The sequence below is a fragment of the Artibeus jamaicensis genome, unplaced genomic scaffold (genome assembly GCF_021234435.1).
Source record: "Artibeus jamaicensis isolate MK-2021 breed Jamaican fruit bat unplaced genomic scaffold, CSHL_Jam_final scaffold_1019, whole genome shotgun sequence".
Classification (NCBI taxonomy): domain Eukaryota; kingdom Metazoa; phylum Chordata; class Mammalia; order Chiroptera; family Phyllostomidae; genus Artibeus; species Artibeus jamaicensis.
This window is the reverse complement of record NW_026522025.1, coordinates 29,585,317-29,602,677: the sequence shown is the minus strand read 5'-3', so window position 1 is coordinate 29,602,677 and position 17,361 is coordinate 29,585,317. Positions and strand designations below refer to the sequence as shown.

At 37.3% G+C, this 17,361-nt stretch overlaps 1 protein-coding gene across 1 annotated transcript in view; it reads left to right on the top strand.

The window, feature by feature from the left end:
- Nucleotides 1-17,361, top strand: part of TTLL7 (tubulin tyrosine ligase like 7) — a 149,068-nt gene that overhangs the window by 40,176 nt on the left and 91,531 nt on the right. The window contains exons 3-7 of the mRNA XM_037163981.2: nt 6,325-6,521; nt 6,722-6,853; nt 9,732-9,853; nt 10,677-10,744; nt 15,661-15,819. Coding sequence (XP_037019876.2) covers nt 6,497-6,521; nt 6,722-6,853; nt 9,732-9,853; nt 10,677-10,744; nt 15,661-15,819 — 506 coding nt within the window. The 5' untranslated portion in view covers nt 6,325-6,496. The remainder of the gene's footprint in view (nt 1-6,324; nt 6,522-6,721; nt 6,854-9,731; nt 9,854-10,676; nt 10,745-15,660; nt 15,820-17,361) is intronic.

The following is a 17,361-nucleotide window of genomic DNA, read 5'->3' as shown; positions in this document are numbered from 1 at the left end:
AGGCCACTGGATTGTGAGAAGAAATTTTGGGTGTCATGAGTGGCCTGTATGAGAGCCTCCAAAACTTTCTTTCCCTGTGGTGCAGTGACTGGTAGTTGTTGTGATGAGGACTGCTCTGACAGCTTGGGTTCCTGTGTGACCGTCACATGCAGAGTGCCTGGCCAGCCTTTAGCTGGTATGTAGCGTGATCAAGAAATACACCTTAGTTGTTTACGCCCTTGATGTTTGGGGGTTGTGTATTATTGCAGCAACATGTGGTCTGTATCATCCAATAAAGATTTTTTAGATGGGTTTTGAGAACAAAAAAGTCACACAGAAAGATAGCAAGTGTGGAAGTAGGTGGGGCAAGCAGAAGCCCCAAAGCATGGTGCTGGGAGCTCACCAGGAGAGTCTTCAGGGGCGTGTGCAACTCTAACACCAGGACCGGGGCACAGTGGAGAGAGGGGTTGAGATCTCCCTCCTCCTCTCCCCACTTCAGAAAACTGACCCACTGTCACAAGTACATGCATACATTGTGAAGCATGTGTGTTCTACTTCTGGTCGGTGTGAAAACAGTAATTTAAAAATCAATGCAGAAAATAAATACAGTGCATAGAAAACCAGGATTTAGGAAAAAGAACCATGTTGGAGGGTTTAAGGATTTTTTTTTTTACTACCACAGAAAATAGTGTATTTTTCCATTCCTTCCTCACCATGCATGTTTACATTCACACATTCCTACATAAACCTATGTATGTATACACATAATACGAAGTCTGTTCAGAAAGCATCCCGTTACATACTCTGAAAAATAGAGACACTTATTGAAGAAGATACAAGATACAAGAAACGTGTACGTAAGACAATGATGCCTCAGTTCCCTTCAAAGTAGGCACCTTGGGGCCTCACACAGTTCTCCCAGTGTCATTAGTAGCTGCAGTACAATGTTCCTTCTCTGGTCACAGAAGGTACAGAATGAATTTTGCCATTATGGGTTTCATGCCAAATCCTGTGTTAAAATCTCGACACAGTAGGTTTAGAACCCCCAGATCAGCTTCTAGTTCTCACACTGTCTGTCGCCGATCTTTATTGATTGTAGCCTGTACACCATTCAACCTTCTCAGGTGTTCTTGTTGCAGGCCTTCCAGAACATGGATCACTTTCGACAGATTCTCAACCATCTTGGAAGTGTTTGTGCCACACTTTTATTTGTGTTGCACTCATTGCATCATCCCTGAAAGCCTTCCGAATCATCCGAATAGTTTTCCACAGAAGAATGTCCAAACTTCACGCCAAATTTGGTGCAGATTCATTGCTCTACTCATTCAGTCATTTTGGATGCTACAGCCACACAGTACACATGCTCACTCAATGGCACCTACCACCCCACTGACTGGTACAGTGAGGTTGCCATTGTTCACATACGTGCATTCCAGTCCACTTTCCTTCGCTGCCAGGTTACACTGATGTTGTGCAAACTGTTCTCATTGTATTTTCAGTGGCTGGACTTGTTCTGGACAGACCTCGTATTTTTATCAACTCTCCTTGCGACAGCCAGTCATTACCCATCTTGAAATGTCACCTTCCCCTCAGGCCTATTGGTGTACAGTATTTAAAACTGCATCTCTTCTTCCTTTCCTCCCAAACTCCTAATTTCCTAACCAGCTCTTTTTACCCCTTCACAGGATTTAGCATTTTCTTTGGTTTACTTGTTTTTGTTTATATGTTTACTATTATTGTTTGTCTCTATCTCCACCACAATGCAAATGCCATGAAGAAAAGAAATATTGATCCATTTTGTTCATGGACAATCGGCCTGATATATAATAGTATTTGTTGACTCGAATGTAGTACCTTCATGAAGGAGAACCAGGACCACCATCTGGGTATGTAAAGCCCAGGTGTTCCAAGAAGAGAGATTAAATCTGATGCAACTTTGTGATCTCAATCACATTTGAAAACATAGTTTGATTCTCTTGCTCTCACTCTGTAGTTTATAAAATAGTTCCAGTCAAGCAGAATTAAAGTTCTTTGTGAAAGTTTAAGGACTGAATTTTGAAGATAGCACATCATCTAGATGGTAAGTGAAAGAGTAAGGGATAATATTAATTAGTGGGAAGGGATAATATTAATTAGGCTTTAGAAACAAACCATTTCATCAGCTCCTGTTAGGTGTGACTTTGGGTAAGTGACTTAACCACAGAGCCTCAATTTTTCAGTCTGTAAAATTGGAATAACATGTACTGGGACACTGATTGGGCTGGTTAAATATACAGTTATGTGAAAATGCCTAGTGCACAGTAGGTACTCATTTATATTGGCTCTCTTTTCCTTTCCCTCCTCAATATAAAAACAGCTTTTATTACATTTTAATTTTATTATTATTTTATATATTTTCAATTTAGCCCTAATTCTGGTTCCCACTGGCTTTCTGTTAGATTGTTTTAGTAATCTATGGTACACAGAATTTTACAAATGTTTCAAAAAGCCCATAAATAGCATTCACCAGGGCATGGATTTGCAGGGATTGTTTGGGAATGTCTGTTTCCCTCATGTGATGTACACAAAAGATGTTTCGTCTTCTGCTTGTTGTCAAAAATATCAACAGTACTATCCTCATGGATTGTCACCTTAGACTTTAGGGCTGGAAAGAATCAATTTTTCCTCTTGCACATTAAGAAATCAAATCATCTAGATGTTAAGTGGCAGAGTAAGGGATAATAATTCAAAGTGACTTCTTGTTCAGTGTTCTTTCCACCATACGATACTTTCACATAAATGAAACACAACATTTGATGGTTTTTGTTACTACCATGTTAATGTTGGTGCAGGTTTCTATCGCACACATTTAACTTCCTGAATTTGTCTCCACCATGCGCAGAGCACTGAAGGGTGTGCATAAAACTACATGTTCCTTGCGCCGCCCCCAGCCACAGCGGGCCACTGCCATGCTGTGCGTGTATTCCTTACCTTCTTCTATCATTTTCTCCAAATGTAAACTTTCATGTGCTTTACTTTTTTCACTTAAAAATGTAAAAGTAATATATTGTAAGTGGTATGTATTTGCTTCTCACAACTCCATGACCACCTCTCCTTATTTTCAGCTACTGTTAATTACTTGGTTGGTTTTTAAATTCATGTACAAGTGCTTGATGAGCATGGTGTGAGGCACTGTTCAGGCCTCTGAGTGGAGGAGTGAGGGCGAGGGAAGAAAACTGCTGCTGTCATGGAGCTCACCCTCCTGGGTCGTGGTTGGCGAGACAATAAGGGTGCAAATAACAATCTCTGTAATACACCAGAACAGGGAGATGTGAATTTATTCAGACGTATTTAGGGGAAGGCAAAAGTAGAAATTTTCTTGGGCTTTAAATGACGAGTAGAAGTGCAGTGGAAATTCAGATGGGAAGACGTGTGCTCCAGCAGGCTTCACTGTTGTTTCAGTCTGGTGTAGCTATCGTTTCGCGTGGTGGCACTTGAAATTTTACATTCAAAGTTACCATTGGTCTGAAATTTTTGAAAATTGATTTTTTTTGGGAAATAGTTTCCTATTTAAAATTAAATTTTTTTTAGATTTTATTTATTCATTTTTAGAGAGAGAGGAAGGGAGGGAGAAAGACAGGGAGAGAAACATCAATGTGTGGTTGCCTCTCACATGCCCCCAAATGGGGACCTGACCTGCAACCCAGGCATGTGCCCTGACTGGGAATCAAACCAGCGACCCTCTGGTTCACAGGCTGGCATTCAATCTACTGAGCACACCAGCCATGGCTGGAAATAATTTCTTTATTTGCAAAATAATACTGATTCTTTGTCTTAGAAATTAGTGTCTATTGATCTTCTATTTTTTTCCCAACTTGTTTATTTGAACTAGACATGAAGCTTTTATAGGTGATTTCAGCCTCTCTGACCTTTTTTAATGTAAGAGTTTTGTTCTTTAGTTTCTTCCTTGTCATTTTGTATGTGTATATTTGCTTCAGTACCATAAGGTGCTTACTGCAGAGGTTGTCAGCCTTGGCTGCACACTAGAGTCTCTGGAGAGCCTTCAAATGCTGATGCCTGGGCCCCACCTGCATCTGGGGTGCGGCCTCAGCACCAGGATTTTTAAAAGCTCCTCAGGTGATTTGACTTTGCAGTTAAGCTGAAGAAGCCATTGGTTTAAAGTATTTCGGAAGTAACTGAAACATGCTTTCCATTTTTGGAAAGTAGGTAACCGTGGCTTATCTGAGTGGTATGATCAATCTGCCATCTCAAGTCTCCTCCTTAGAATAAAGTGGAATGACTAGAATTGGGATGGTAGAATCAAGTCCTTGACTTTGTTAAAGCACTGTAATTGCCATTCACCAGACCGTAAGTGGAATGAAAGCATGTACAAGTATATGAATAGAATAATTTTAAGGCCTTTAAATTCCTGCGTGGTTGAGGGAAGGGATAATAGTTCTTCCTTTGAGCTCAATGCAGATCAGAGTCCTAGGACTCTTTGTTTGTCAGAAATTAACAGATATATTTTTAGAGCCTATAATAAATACTAATTTATTGTTATATAGTTAGGCAAAATTGTTCTCAGACTCTTGTTGACTTTGTCACCTACTTTCACTGTAATAAGTACTCTGTTACCATAAGAGGATCTTTGTTTACTCCAGTAACAAGATGTTGGACAAGGATTTGTAAACTCAAATAGTTGCCTCCCTGGGGTATCAGAGAGCTTCCAAAAAGAAATCAGTCTGAACTTTAGAGTTTTCCGTGCTTTTATTCTGAGACGAAATCTAGTCTATTTCCAGCTTGGAATTGGGAGGTGAGATCAGGATATTCGCTCTCATTTCACTGTTTGTTTTTAGTGTCGTGAGTTCCCAGAACACACCCATATTAGTAGTGTGGACAACAGTAGGGCCACAAACTTCTGTTATATCTGTATGACATGCTAGTATGGTGTCTGAAGATAGCGGGGCTTAGCGAATTAGATGGATAGGACGAGCAGAATTCAAAGCCTAGGGTTTCCATTTATAAGCTGTTACCTTGATTTATTTAACTTATTCAGCCTTAGTTTTCATATCTGGAAAACTGATGGAAATGATACTTAAGTTGCAGGTTTGTTAATGAGGTGAGATAGTTTAGATTCTTAACATAGTACCTGCCCACAGTTGGTCTGTAACAAATAATCTTTCTATAGTTTTGAGATTGAATTATTCTAGAGAATTATTCTAGTGAATTATTCTAGCAAAAATGATACCCGAGAACAAATTAAGCTCAAAAATTTTAAAACAGTAAATCTTATTAATAATTACTATTTGAGGTGATGTGTATGAGACATATTTTATGTAGCTGAATTTCTGAATGTTTCAGAATTTCTAATAAACTTGATGCTCTCCTGATAAAGGTGTTGATGCATGCCTTTGTTTATCATAAAAGGTTTTATGCTTTTTCATTATGTTTAGAGGCATGTTTCAAGGACTCAAAGATTCTTACAATTTGAAGGGAGAAATTAGAAAGCTGATAGTATAGACTAGGCAGTAAAGTATAGTAAAAGCATAAGTACCTGTGTGCATGGATGCACAACAAATATCTAAGTGAAGTGTAATGCAAGGCAGGTTGGGGTGTAGCCAAATCAAATGAATTCATTCATTAAAAAATGGTTATTTCATTCCTTTGTGTGCCCAAATAAGGTCGTCATCATAATGAATCACCCTGTTTTCTGTGTCTCATACTTGTTTTTCTTTTTAAAGGCACAATTCAGATGTGGTTTATTTTATGAAGTCTACTGCCCCCCCGTCCCCATCACACACACTCCAGTGTGTCCGCGTGTGTGTGTGTGTGTGTGTGTGTGTGTGTGAGAGCATGTGGCCTCTCCCTGACACTTACTGTTTCATTTTCAAAGAACATAAGTTCATGGCATTAGATTGAAGGTTGTTCAGGGTTCCACTGGCTTTGACATCAGAGAGATGTTCATTTTAATCTCCATTTCATCACTTACTTTCTTTGTAAAGATTTCTCCTTTCTGTGCTCAATTTACTTGTGTCTAAGACTGGGATAGAAGCTTCTTCTACCTCGTAGTTTTGTTGAAAGGTTAAATGGTGTCAGTGACCTAAGTAAGTGTTTAGTAAATGGTAGTGAATTTGTTATTGTATGTAAATATGATACATGACTTAAAACCTCTGCCTCTAAACTGAACTTTTTAGGACAGGGAACCATCACTTGGCATTTAGCATAAAGTTTAATAAATTAATATTTGTCAATTGATTACCTTAACTTTCATTTTTACTTGGTTTTTAAAAAGAATAGTATTGGCAGATGTCAAAATAGTTCATCAAAGGCTTTTTTCTAAGTGACTTTGTTTTAAAACCCCTACAGATATCTTCTTTTCCCATAACTTCGCTGCCCTGAAATCTGAGTACTCCACCAAGATAACATGATAGGCACTTTCAGTGGTTCAGAGCCATATCCTACTTAGACTCATGTAGGCCGTCCAGATTGCCTGGGCTTGGTACAGAGACACGCCGCTTGCTGATCGGCACAAGCAATAATGCCATCTCTGCCTCAGGAAAGAGGTAAGCAGACTGACTTAATCACATTGCAAAATATAAATATAGAGCATCACTGCTGATTATTTTTAGGAATGAAAAGTTCATTGGGGACTCTTAAGAACTAGAACTTAAAATTTTACATTTGGGGGGAGGGCATTTGTGTTTGCTGGTATGGGATTTTTGTTATTTCAGTGATATTTTGTTGGTTTACATTTCTTTTAAAGTTATTCAGGGACCCTCTCCCTTGGATCTGAGTACAGAATTGTCTTATGAAAGCACTATGAAAAGGAAAGTCACAAAGAAGAAAAAGAAGGGAATAATCACAGCAAATGTGGCCGGGACAAAGTTTGAAATTGGTAGGTCTCCTAAGAATCATGAGATTTCCATACTTCTTGGCAAAACTAATATGATGTTGAAAACAATGTAGAAATTCAGAGAGATGATCTTCCTTTATGAATGTAGTTTTAAATGCCTTCTAAAAATTTTTGTGAGATATTTAAAATGTTGATAATCAAATAAAACATGAGTATAAACTAAAAAACTTTAGTTATTAGTGGGATTTTGATTAAACTTAATGTTAAAATTGAGTCTAAAGTAATATGAGCATTAAACAGATTAAAATGTTAACTATAAAATGAACAGTATATATTTTAGATTTTTATTAAACAAAGAGTACCTACCTTAAAGAATAAAAACACATTTCTTTCTTAAAAATTTTTTTTGAGCCCTGGCTAGTGTAGCTCAGTGGATTGAGCGTGGGCCTGTGAACCAGACAATTGCAGTTCGATTCCCAGTCAGGGCACATGCCTGGGTTGCAGGCCAGTTCCCAGCAGGGGACGCACGAAAGGCAGCCATACATTGATGTTTCTCTCCCTCTGTCCTTCCCTTCCCCTCTACAGATAAATAAATAAAAATCTTAAAAAAATTTTTTTTGAACACGCTATTGCTACTTACTAATGAAATTCTAATTTTCATGTGTAAATAGTATCTGCAGTGTAGAGAACAGATAAGAGGAATTTATTACTTGAAATCAAGATACTTTTGCCCAGTCACAAAACTCATTATCAATAAGAAGTAAGTACTCAAATAATATTCCTCTTTACTTAATTATTTTGTATTAAAAGAGTTGAGGAAAATCATATGAAATCCAAGGATGTTAATGTTTTTACCCTTCTTAATCATTGAGAATCTCAGTTTTATTTCCAGTAATTCACTGAAGCTCATCAACAATCAATGGAATACTTCAGTGCAATTGAGGTTCTCTAATACTCTATTCCAGCTGTTCTCAACCTTTTTCATCTCATGGCCCACATAAACTAATTACTCAAATTCTGTGGCACACCAAAAATATGTTATAGTTTTGGCCGATCTGACAAAAAAAATTGGTATAATTTTGATTCATTTGCACCGGATGGATATTGTGTTGGCTGTTGTCATTTTTTTAAACTTGACAATCTAACAGAAAAGAAGCCGGCACCCCTGACTAAATAGTAAAAGCTTTGCATGTTTTAACGATTCTTGCAGCACACCAGTGCGCCACAGCACATTGGTTGAAAGTTGCTGCTCTATCCCACAGGTGTTCCTCAGAGGCAAAGACTTTAAGTAGGTTGGTGTGAGTGGGTGAGATGTGAGAGGTTCAGCGTTTATTTCAGCCTATTTTCCAGAGTGAAAAAGCAAGAGTAAGGTGTCCATTGTAAAGGTGATTGATGGGTGGTGTCAACTTATCCTTTCACTTTTAAAGTTCTCATGGGGTTCATAGGAAACCTTGACTGAAAGGAGAGTGTTTAAATGCAGTTCTGTCTCAGTTTCCCAGGAAGCGTTCAGAGGGCCGAAGTTGCATTAGTATTCTTCATGTTGATTCGGGTTCCATTTCTCCCATGAAGGCCTTGCCAATTATTCCTGAGGGGCCCAGACAGTATGTCTCGTACTCAGGAACAGGTCTGCTCCAGAGATGCTGTTCTGGCCTCATCTTTGCTTTTGGCCAGTGAGCCAGGAGTCTCCCAGGCTGTGGGGCACCCACCCTCCCTGCGAACTCTAGGGGGCACAGCAGCTCCTGAGCCCGTAGGACACTAGAGCTGCTTGGTGGTTTGTGGTAGAGGACAAGCCCTTTTCCCAAAACCTCGGACATTGTCACTTGGGCCATCAGAACAACCCGAGTTGTACTGAGCCTGTTATGAATCACAGCAACGTCAGCCTGGCAACCCCCTTCCCAGCCTTGTCCACCTCCTGTCACTGCCCTCCTTTACACCTGTGTCCTAGGCACTGTTGCATGAAAAAGTTCTTTTTTTCCTCAGCCAAGAAACAAATACGAGTTCCCAGGACTTGAGACCAACAGGTGTTTGCTCGTCAGTTACATGCTTGAGCCAAATAATTCAGACTATTGGTGGCTTTTTATCATTTCTCCTCATATACTGGATACCAGTAAAACATTTAAAAATAAAACACCGAAGCACTGCTGTGTAGTTAGAATTTTGTTGGGACCCAAAATTCATCCTAAGTATTTTGCTTATCTTTATTATAGATTAGATCGAACTTGAAATTTATTGGAAGAAAATACCAATACATCAATTATGATATCTAAATCAAAGAAGAGTTTATAGTTTGTACTAAAAAGCAAGCTTTCCTCTGAGCATAAATTCTTTTCAGTAATATTAGAGAATGTGGGACAGATAAGAGAGCCAGTTTTCCAATATGTGCAGTGAATTCTGCTTTATTATTTTGTATTCTTCATCAACATGCTGACTTGATTTTAACTGCTAAAAATAATTTGAACTAAGGAGGTAGAAAGTATAGCTTAGGTCTCATGATATGTAATGGTCAGGGGCTGTTTTCCCTTCCCCCCTACCCCTTTCGTACCTGGCAAAAGGTCATGCAAAAGGCACGGAAGTACATTTTCCTGATGGAGGTGTGGTCTCGGCTGTGCATGTGGTTTTTTTTTTGTGCCATGAATAATCACTGACCTGTTTAACAGTGTTGTGTACCTGTTAAATCGTAGGGACTCGAAGCTAAGGATTTTGGGTGCAACCTAAAAACCATTCGCAGTTACTTTCAAGTATAATTTGGCCTTAGATAAATTGTTGTAACTCAAAATAAGCTTATGCTATAACTAATGGATATTTTCCCAATGAAAAACTTTGAGCTAAAATTTATATATGTACATCAAAAAATGTTTTCCCATTGAATAATATTGCTGAGGTATTTTAATTTTGGTTTAACTTCATCATTTACTTGCAGTTCGTTTAGTGATAGATGAAATGGGATTTCTGAAAACTCCAGATGAGGATGAAACGAGTAACCTTATATGGTGTGATTCTGCAGTTCAGCAGGAGAAGATTGCAGAGCTGCAAAATTACCAGGTGGGGAATTAATCTGACCCATCACTGGCCATCAGGGAAGCTGAGTGAATTCCCTGATACTTTTCCTTAGATACGGTTCTTAATAAGTTGACATATTAAATTTCAGTCCTAACTTTCCCGAATAGCCTGTTTTGTTGCTGCCCAGTTGTACTGACTCAACATGAAGCCTGCATCCTTTCAGATGTGAATGTAACATCTTTCCATCTTTCAGTAAGAATTGATAGCAGTAAACTTTCCTATACCGGTGTTGTGCATTATGCTTACAGATGAGCGATGCGGAATAGATCGCATAGAGAGACCATCATGTGGAAATACCTTGTAATGTCAGTTGTGTATCTGGCTTCTTTCTTTTATGTTTGGGATTTGACACAAACTTAAATTTAAAAAGTCAAATGCATAGAATTTTAGACAGTTGACATTTGTATAGTTCTTCATCTGTTATTTTGGATGGTAATACAGATTTTACTATAGGGAACAAATAAGTCCATTTTTTACCAGTTTTTATGCAGTGCTTATCTAATATGAATATAGTAAATCCAGAATGCCAAAAGTTATTTCAACAATGAATTACCAGTTACTCAACACAGGAAATTATAATGTATATGTGAGCACCCTTTTCTGATTTCTTTAAAGTTATACAAGTTTATTCTCTGATTACTATAGATTCTTTAATTCATTATAGGTCATTTAATTTAAATATATTACATTAATAGCTGTTTGTTTATTAAGGCATGAAAACTTAAAGGTTGGTGGTAACTATATTATAAATAAATGTATTCATTAAGTCATTGAGAATATTAACATTTACCTTTTTATTTTCCAGAGGATCAACCACTTCCCAGGAATGGGGGAGATCTGTAGGAAGGATTTCTTAGCAAGAAATATGACCAAGTAATCTTTATTTTCTTATAATAGAATAGTTCTGTTAGAAATTTACATTTTGAATATTACACTGCTGTCTTTCACAAAGTCACATTGATTTGAAATGATATTTTGATGGAAGAGAGAGCATTTTAGTGCTAGGAAGTTCTTAAAAGTTCTCTGATTCTCTCCTGCACTTTGGGAAGGCAGTAACTAGAGGTCAGAGCAACATCTTGCACAAAGTGAAACTCATCATCAACAGCAGAGACGGATCAGGATCTTGGTTTCCACAATCTCAGGGTTCTTTCTACTTTTTATTCAATATGTACTTATTCATTTTCAGTTAAACCTTGCACGAACTAATTCATTGCATTATTGCCCCGTGTACATATGTGTGTTCACATACTGGTTACTGAGTGTCTGATAGGTGCCAGGCACTGCAGCGGGCGTGTGTGTGCACACCTACACCTAGACTATGAACAGACAGGGTCAGGCACACATAGGTTTACAGTTGTGAGTACGCAAGACAGTTTATTCTTGCACTGTTTGTTCATTACTGTATAATATTTCATATAAACAACTGTACACCTACTTTTGCCCCTCCGTCTATGCCCACATGAGGATATACATGCACATATATTTCTGAGACCACTGTTTAGAGTAACAATCTGCCTTCATGGGAAAAACTGTTCACAGGTACTCAAGTACTGAATGAACTGTAGAATTTTCCTGCAGTTTATATTTCCGTTGATTACATTTTTTTAGTTTAAGAAAATCGAGTGATAAATGGAGTAAATAACTTTAAAAAGTGATCACTTTCATAGAGAAAGGTTAGTAAAGTTGTGTATGCAATTCAAGAAATTTCTGCATATATCCATGTGAAAGTTTATACATCCATTTACTCAACAAATATTTTTGAATGTCTATTTTAGCCTCTAGAGACTACTAGCTTTGGAGTAAACAAGATAAATAAGGTGAAGTGTCTGCCTAGCATTCAACAAATAGTTCTGCATGTCTATTTTATGCCCTTATTTATCTTGAAGTATACAAGATAAATAAGGCCTGCTCCCTGCCTAGAGCGCACGTTCTAGTAAGGGAGGAAGGCTGACACAGTACAGCTGGGTGGTGCCGCATGAGAGGTCAAGTCCATGTACGGTCGTGACAAAGGTAATGGGAGGGGTTTTTGGGAGAGCAGGGAAGGCTTCCTGAGAAGGTGCGTAAATATGAGACAGGCATTGACGAGCGTCAGGATTTCACCCTTTGAGAAGAAGGCAAAGGACTGACGGCAAAGACAGCAGCAGGAGAGACCCACACAGCATGATGTGTTTGGGGAACTTGATGCAGTTCCTGTGGTTGTACGGGGAGTAAGGAGAGCCAGCCTGAGATGATGGCGGCGATGATGCACAGGCAGGCTGTGCGTGCCGCGTCATTGTTTTCTGTTTAATCATGTGTTCTTTAATCTCTTTACTCCACAGACATTTCTGTTTATCCTGAGAGAAATAAGGAGTTATTTAATAGGTTTAAAGAGAGAAATATGTGTTTTAGATGATCTTGATGGCAATATAGACAACAGGTTTGATGAAGGTAGGACTAGAGGGAGAAAGCCCTGGAGAGGATGCTTGTGAACATCCAGGTGAGAATTAATGAGCAGCTAATAAGCCAAACAGGAGATAGAGTGGGAATGGGGAAGAGAAAATAAATCTGGAAAATACTGGGTTGGCTAAAAAGTTTTAGTTTTTTTTTTCCGTGAAATAAAAGACACATTTTTTTTTCATTTTCATCAATAACTCGTTGGTTTGGACATTTTGAGTACATTGGCTATCTCCCGCTATTGACTTCTAGTGGGCAGAGGTCAGGGCTGCTGCTGAAAACCTTTCCATGCATAAGACAGCCCACAGCAAAGGATTATTTGGCCACAATGTCAATAGTCCCAAGAAACTTTGCAAATCACTTTGACACATTCCAACAGTCGCAGCACCTTCTCCATACACTGCACAAATCTTTGTTTGCATTTTAGTTGTCATCTTACTGAAAAAAAAAAAAAAAAAGCTAAGTGAACTTTTTGGCCAACCCAATATGAAGGATATAGCGTTTATAGAACTTGAAAACTGCTATGATGTGAGAATAAAGGGGAGAAAGAGAAGTTTCCAGGATGACTCCTAGGTATCTGGCTTAGGATTTCATGTAGGCATTATAATTTGTTAACATAGGAAATGCAGAAAGAATGTATTTAAGAGGAAAGGGAGTTACCTCTGTTAAGTTTTGAATATGTACTTCATTTAAGTCATTTATTTTCACTTAATACATATTTATTAAATACAAGGGGGCACCCCCAAGAAACTGGAATTATCCTCTGGAGGGCGGGTCTTTGGTAGTACAGTAATCCCCTGCTAGGATAGTGTTCTGGGAACCTACCTGTATCAGTGTACCAGCTGCCATTGTTGTCAGGTTGCCTTCAGCTTCAGTGAATTCTTTTATAATACTCTTTTAGTGCGTTTCATGCACCGTTTCATGATGGATGATTTATCAGCACATCTGGTCATGCTGCTCTGAGTGTTCAGCAGTTCTTGAGCAAACATGGCACGACCATGGTGCCCTACCCTCCGTATTTACCTAATTTCACCCTAAGTGACTTTCTTTTTTTGTTGTTTTCCTGGGCGAAAAAAATCCTCAGAGGGAAATGTTTTGCCCACGCAGAAGCACTAAATGTGTCAGAATTAACAAGTTCAGAAACTGCTTTGAGCAGTGGAAAAACTGTCTTGATAGGTGCATTGTATCAAATGGAGAGTACTTGGAAGGTGACTGAAGTTTAAACACATAAGACTAAATACACAATATTTTATAAATAAATACTAGGCTCTGGGTACAGAAGGAGACTTATGGCTTTTACAACTTTGGATTGCAACTATGTGGTAAGCGTGACAAAGTTCTAAATCAGTGTGTAGCGAAGGACTTCAAACTAAAGGAGGCATTGGAGAGTTTTTCTGAAGTGCTGTGGAAGCTGAAGTATAAATGGTGAGTGCAAGTTTACTGGTGAAGATGGCAGGTAGCAGCCTCTGGGCAGGAAGAGCAGCATGGGCCAAGGTCATGTGGTAAGAGAAAGCATGAATAGTCAAGCTACTGAAATAAAGCCAAGAGTAGTTGGAACACAGAAATTTTGATGGTGGGAGAGAGATTAGCTGAAGAGTGATTATGGGTTTTATTCTAAAGTGCCAAAGAAGAGGAGAGGGTGATGAGGTTAGTAATGTGATCAGATTTGCTATTTGAAAGAGTCATTGTGGCTGCTTTGTAAAGAATATAGTAGGCTATTGCAAAAGGGCAATTTCTCATTCTATAGATCCTTGGAATTCTCCTTAAGGAAAAAATAATCTTCTAGAAAAATTGACCTGGTAATATAAGAATAGTTGTATAAGTCATGTGTTTAATATAATTTAGTAAATCCGTGACAGAGCAATGAGCAGAAATTATGCCAGATCCCCAACTTTTTATGCAAGACCAAATCTCTCTTTTGAAGGTGCACATTTTTACATCAGATGATTTGTGTTAGATTACCTAAATGTAATAAAGTATTTCTCTTGAATATATGTGTACTTTAATTTTTTCCAAATATATTTGAAAGAATGTTATTCAAAAATACGATCTGATCATTTCAAACTAATTAAAGCTTTAGCTCGATCTAATGTTATTTCATTGTTAAAAATATAATAAGTATGTTGAAAGGCTTAGGAAATAGAAACAGAGGCATTAGCATTGCTACCGTGCTTCCTTTCGATGTGTTTCACACCAGCCAATGTCAGCCTGTTTTAAACCAAGACTATTTAGCTTGTTGATTATTCTGGGTTTGACACATAGAATTGGTAATTGTATCCCTCCTTATAATGAAAACATAACTTTTTTACATGGTTCACCTGAAGGAATGTTTGAACTATGGTAACTGTAAGAGCCTCCACTTGAGGAGGCCAAGTGCTTTAAGTATTCCAAACTCCCAGTCTTAGAATTTAGGCCTCTCTGCCTATTGTATACTATGGCTCCATTTTAGTTTTTTGCAAATTTTATTTGGGGACAATATCTGCTCATATATAAAACACTTGCATATGCTTATAAAATTTAAAGCCTTTTTTGAAACAATAAGATTTTCTTGAATAGATATTTAAAAATATTTTTCCTAATTCATTTTTATTGGGAATCAATATATACAAAATAGTTAACATTTGGAATTCACAAAAGCAAACATTTTAAATAGTTTTGCCTTTAAGTTATGTATCAAATAGGCAGCCTGGTTTGTAGCAAATACAAAAATATTAGGACATATGTTGAAGCCATGAAACCACGTGCATAAGCACATATAGCTCATGTAAACAAAACCTTTACTGACTCAAGGCTTCACAGTTTTCTCAGAAAAGGAGTTAAACTACAGAAACACTGGAGTGAGAGGCAATCAGAACTCTGCGAGGGATGAGGCAAAGGCTATAAATTGTCTTTAAAGAAGCATCATAAATGGCACCTGGCCATGGGCCATTTCCTGCTGCCCACCCCCATTCTTGAGGCCGAGTTAGTGACACTTTCCACATTATTTTGAATTATATGCCTTTATTACACCTATCACATTATGTTTAATTAATAACCTGCATGTAAATTCCTTAAGGAAGAGACCATATTAACTTAATATCCCCAGTGACTAGCATATAGTATATACTCAAATATGTTTGATCTGCTAATATGAAAATTAGTAACCAGGCCAGAGAACTGTGCCTGTTTTTTTCCCTGATGTATCCCCCATGTCTAGAATATTGCCTAGCACATAGTGGATACTTAATAGACATTTGCTGAATAAATCCAAAAATGAATAGAGGGATTTAAATCCTTCTAGTAAATGTCAGTATCACAGAAAGAAGATTTAGAAAAGTTTGAATAGAAATTATTGTAATATTAGCTCTAACTTACAGAATGATCAAGTCACGGCCTCTGGATTATACCTTTGTTCCTCGAACATGGATCTTCCCTGCTGAATATACTCAGTTCCAGAACTATATGAAAGAATTGAAGAAAAAAAGAAAGCAGAAAACTTTTATAGTGAAACCAGCTAATGGTGCAATGGGTCATGGGTAGGTATTGTTCACCTGCAATATATTTTTAAAAAATGGAGATTGGGGAGAATAGCTGTGAGCATTCACTCCTGGTTGAGAACTAATATGAAAAATACAATACATAGGTTTCTAGCTACTGCTTTTTTGGAACTAGATATTTAATGAGTCCTTTTACCCTGCCCTACAGGCTTTGGTAATTCAATTTAAAAATTAAACCAGTAGGTCGTAAAACTTTAATAGGAAACAACAAAATAGAAGGAAAAAAAGATGTTTTCTATTCTTTAAATATAAAATTTGCATTCATAATAATTTTGGAGTAATCCTAAAGAATAAAATTTAGTGGATACCATTGAGCTAAACTGCTTTGGAGAAAGAAATGGAAAGGGAGTTACTTTTACATGTATCTTTGCTTTACGAATAAGTTTTTATATTTATGTAGCCATGGTAATTGGATTGTAAATGAGAACACATCGAGCTAAAATACCAAGAACCAGACATGTTAGCTGAGAATAGATTACAGAATAATATATTCCTGTTTCCTTTCACTTATGTTAGTTTTCTGCAATGTACTTTAAAAAAGATGTGGCTGAGTCTGCTTTTAATAAAAACATGAGTTATTTTAATCTTTTGCTTAAAATGTGGGGGAAAAGTTATTGGTACTGTAGCTTCCAGGTAAATTTTTGTTCAAAAAATTTTCCTTTAACTTTCAATTATAATTTAATCAGACATTGTTTATAATTGTGGTTTAAAATTAAACAAATTAAACATGTAATATTAGTGGGAATTTATTTTAGTTTAATGTACAGTTGGTTTGTTGTATACTAGTATCAAAGGAAATTTTGGGTGGTGTAATTGCACATTTTCTCAATTTTAATGTTAAAATTAATATTAAAATTTACATTTATATGTATTCACACTTACAGGTAAAACATTATGTGTAAGTATTAGTCTTATTTGACAGCAGTATAAAAGCTAGCTGAAAAAGCATGCTGTTTTTACCAGGCTGCTGGGGTCTATCTCCTGTATTGGAGTGAATGGGTCAAGTACGCCTCTGTTGTCTGTGGAATGTGTCCCTTGCCCTGTGGATCTTTTGTTTGGTTGTCTTCTCTATTACTGGAAGTGGGGTATTGAAGACTCCAACTGTTATTGTTGGGTTGTCTCCTTTCAGTTCTACCTGTTTTTGCTTTACATGTTTTGGAGCTCTGTTGTTAGGTGCATATACATTTATAATTATTGTATCTTATTGGTGCATTGACTTTAAAAAAATCTTTATATACTTTATTTTGTAATAATTTTTATCTTAAAGCCTGTTTTGTTTGATACTAGTATAGCCACTTCAGATCTCTTTTGGTTGCTCTTTGCATGAAGTGTTTTTTCACTTGTCCACTTTCAACCTAATTGAGACTTTAAAACAAATCTCTTGTGGACAGTGTAGTTGGACTGTAGTTGATTTTTTTTAATACATTTCTGCCAAATTTTGTTTTTTAATAGGAGAGTTAATCCATTCGTACGTAAGTAATTGTTGATAAGGAAAGGTTTATTTCTGCCATTTTGCTATTT